General features: G+C 66.8%; 1 protein-coding gene across 1 annotated transcript in view; it reads left to right on the top strand.

Annotated features, from left to right (window-relative positions):
• Positions 1 to 2,797, top strand: part of IGSF9 (immunoglobulin superfamily member 9) — a 13,046-nt gene extending 10,249 nt beyond the window's left edge. Inside the window, 3 exon segments of the mRNA XM_035346439.1 lie at positions 1,729 to 1,950; positions 2,274 to 2,340; positions 2,433 to 2,797. Coding sequence (XP_035202330.1) covers positions 1,729 to 1,950; positions 2,274 to 2,340; positions 2,433 to 2,797 — 654 coding nt within the window.
• Positions 2,798 to 3,606: the final 809 nt, after the last annotated feature.

Below are 3,606 nucleotides of genomic sequence, written 5' to 3'. Positions count from 1 at the left end.
ACTGAAACCAGGACAGTCCCAGGTCTTGGAACCATGTCTGGAGACCAGATCTTGGGAACAGGTCTCGAGAGCAGCTCAAGGGACCTGGTATGTATTTCAACGGGTTTGTGTTTGTAAGGGTTGGTTTACGCAACAAGGGTGGTGGTGTGTGTTTCTGGGGCAAGCTTTTGGTGGAACACAGCAGAGGACCCCCCTGGCCCCACGGTGGACACCAGCCAGCGACCCCAGGCGTGTCAGTGGACTCCCGCTGGTGACCCTCCACAGGCCTCTGAGTGCTGTGGCGGACCCCCCGCCGGCATCTGCTGGCCGGCCCCCAGGTGCCGCAGTGGATCCCCAGTGGTGAACACCTGTCAGATCCCTGGCATACCCCTGGCAGTCACCCCCTGGTGAGACCACGGGCCCTGTAGCAGATCCCCGATGGTGACACATGGCGGGCCCTTGGATGCCATAGCAGACCCCTGACAGCAACCCTCCACACGCCCCTTGGCACCGCAGCAGACCCATGCCAATCCCAGGCAGGCCACTGGGTTTTGCAGTGGACTATGACCATCAACCCCCGATGGATCCCCGGTGGACCCCTGCCGGTCACCCCCCGGCGAGACTCTGGGCCCCAACAGCGACCCTCCACACGCCCCTTGGCACTGTTGTGGACCATCGGCGGTTTGGGTGATGCAGCGGACCCACACGGATCCCTGGCAGGCCACGGGGCGCTGCAGAGGACTCCCACCAGCCATCCCCAGCTGGCCCCTGAGTGCAGGAGCAGACCCCTGCTGGTGACCCCAGGTGGGCCACTGCTGCTGCGGTGTACCCCTCCAAGTGAAACCCGCTGGGACTCCTGGCAAGGCAGCGGACTCCTGCTGGAGACCTCCAGGTGGCCCCCGGACGCTATGGCCAACCCTGCCTGTTGACCCCTGGTGAGCCCCCTGCGGGCCCTGCCGGCAACCCCCTGTCAGCCCCCAGACACCTCAGCAGTTCTCCGCCGGCAATTCCCTGGACACTGCGGTGGACCACACCAGTTGGCCCCAGCCAGGACCCTGGCAGAATGCTGCCAGTTAACCCCAGAGAGCCCCCAAGAGACACAGCGGAACCCCGCCCACTATTCCCCAGGCGCTGTGGCAGATCCCCACCCAGCGACCCCTGGCAGGCCCCAGCAGATCCCCAGTGGTGATGCCAGGCGGCCCCCCCTGACAGGTTCCCCCCGGTGCCACTGCGGACAATGCCCTGCAAAACCCTGCGGGCCCACTGCGGACACTTGCTGGCGACCCCAGGCAGGACCCCGCCACTGTGGCATACCCCACCAAGTGAAAGCCGCAGGGACCCCTGGCATGGCGGCGGATTCCTGCAGGAGATATGGTGGAACCCCGCCTGCTATTCCCCTGGATGCCGCAGCAGACTTCACCCAGTGACGCTGGGCAGGTCACCACCGGCGACCCAGGTAGGCTCTGGGCTCCACGGCTGACCCCACCTGTCAACCCCCGGCAGGCCCCCTGCGGGCCCCGCTGGTGACCCCCTGTCAGCCCCCGGATGCCTCAGCAGTTCCCTGCCAGCAATTTCCATGGCGCCAAGGTGGACCACACCAAATGACCCCAGCTGGTACCTGGGTGGAATGCCACCGGTTAACCTCGAAGAGCTCCCAAGAGACACAGTGGACCCCCGCCCACTAATGGCTGGGTGCCGTGGCAGATCCCCAACCAGTGATCCCCGACGAGATCCCGTGCACTGTGGCAGACCTCCACCTATGACCCCCAGTGGACCCCTGCCAGTGACCCTTGGCAGACCCCTGGCGCCACGGCAGATGTTGGGCTGTATCCCCCAGTGGACCTTGGTGGTGATCCGTGGCCGGCCCCCTGGTGCTGTGGTGGATTTCTGCCAGTGACCCTGGCTGGCTACCAGATGCTGTGGCTGACCACACCCGTCAACCCCTGGCGGATCCCCGGCGGACCCCCGGTGGTAACGTCCGGCGAGCCCCCAGGCATCACGGTGGACCCATGCCTGCGACCCTCCACAGGCCCCTTGGCACCGCGGTGGACTCTTGGCAGTTTGGGCACCGCAGCGGTCCCATGCCAATCCCTGGCAGGCCTCCGGATGCCCCAGCGGACCCCCACCGGCCGTCCCCCACTGGTCCCTTAGTGCCGAGGCAGACACCCGCTAGCGACCCCAGGCAGGCCCCCGCTGCCGTGGCGTACCCTACCTAGTGAAACTTGCTGGGCCCCCTGGCATGGTGGCAGACTCCCGCTGGAGACCCCTGGGCGGGTCCCGCAACACCGTGGCAGACTGCAATGAGAGACCCCCAGTGGACCACACCCAGTAACACTGGGAAGGCTGCCACTGGTGACCCAGGTAGGTCCCCTGGGTGCCGTGGCTGACCCAACCCGTCGGCCCCTGGTGGGACCCCAGTGGGCCCCACCAGCAACCCCCTGTCATCCCCCAAGGAACCTCAACAGTTCCCCACCAGCAATTCCCTGGGCGCTGCGGCGGACCACACCAAGCGACCCCAGCTGAGACCCAGGCAGAACGCTGCCAGTTAACCCCGGAGAGCCCCCAAGAGACACGGTGGAACCCCGCCCACTATTCCCCAGGCGCTGTGGCAGATCCCCACCCAGTGACCCCTGGCAGGCCCCAGCGCACCGCTGCTGGTGACACCCGGCAGGCCATTGTGGACACCGCCTTGTGGAACCCACCTAGCGACTCCCGGCAGACTCCCCGACTAGGCCCCCTTGCGTCGCCGTGGACCCTGCCTGGCAAGCCTGTTGTGGACACTTGCTGGGTACCTCTGGCGGGCTCCCGGATGCTGTAGTGGACCCCCGATGGCGACCCTCCACAGGCCCCTTGGACCCGCTGCGGACCCTCAGCGGTTTGGGTGCCACAGTGGATGCACGCTGATCCCAGGTGTTCCACTGAGTTCCATGGCGGACTGCACCCAGCAACCCCTGTACGGATCCCTGGCAAATCCCCAGCGGAAATCCCCACCCCTGGCGAGACCCCAGGCATGGCAGAGGACTCCCACCAGAGACCACCGGGCAGGCCCCTGGATGCCGTAGCGGACCCCTGCTGTCCACCTCTGGTGGGCCCCTGGATGCTGTGGTGGAACCTCGCCAGCACCCACCAGCCAGTCCCTGGGTGCCGTAGCAGAACCCCGGAGGCAACTGCCGTCGGGCCCCCAGGTTTCGTGGTTGACCTGCACTGGAGATACCCTGTGGGTCCCTGCGCACTGTGGCGGACCATGCCCGTCAGCACCTGACGGATCCCTGGTGTACCCTCGGCGGGTACCCCCTGGTGAGACCCCAGGCACTGTAGCGGATCCCCGACGGCTACCCCCAGCTAGACCCCTGGCACCGTGGTGGACTCTCGGTGCCACAGAGTATGCAAGCCACCAGGTTCCACGGCAGACCCCCGCCGGTGACCCTCCATAGGCCCCCTGGTGCCGTGGCGGACCCTTGGCGGTTTAGGCGCCACAGCGGACCCACACCTTTCCCTGGCCGGCCACCGGGTTCCGCAGTGGACTTCCACCAGCGATTCCAGGCAGGTGTCTGGGTGCTGCAGTGAGCCCCACCAGGCCACCCCCGGCGAACCCTTGGGCGCAGTGGCGGACCCCTACCAGAGACC

Source organism: Oxyura jamaicensis, chromosome 25 (genome assembly GCF_011077185.1).
Source record: "Oxyura jamaicensis isolate SHBP4307 breed ruddy duck chromosome 25, BPBGC_Ojam_1.0, whole genome shotgun sequence".
Taxonomy (NCBI): Eukaryota; Metazoa; Chordata; class Aves; order Anseriformes; family Anatidae; genus Oxyura; species Oxyura jamaicensis.
This window is presented reverse-complemented; position numbering and strand designations above follow the sequence as displayed.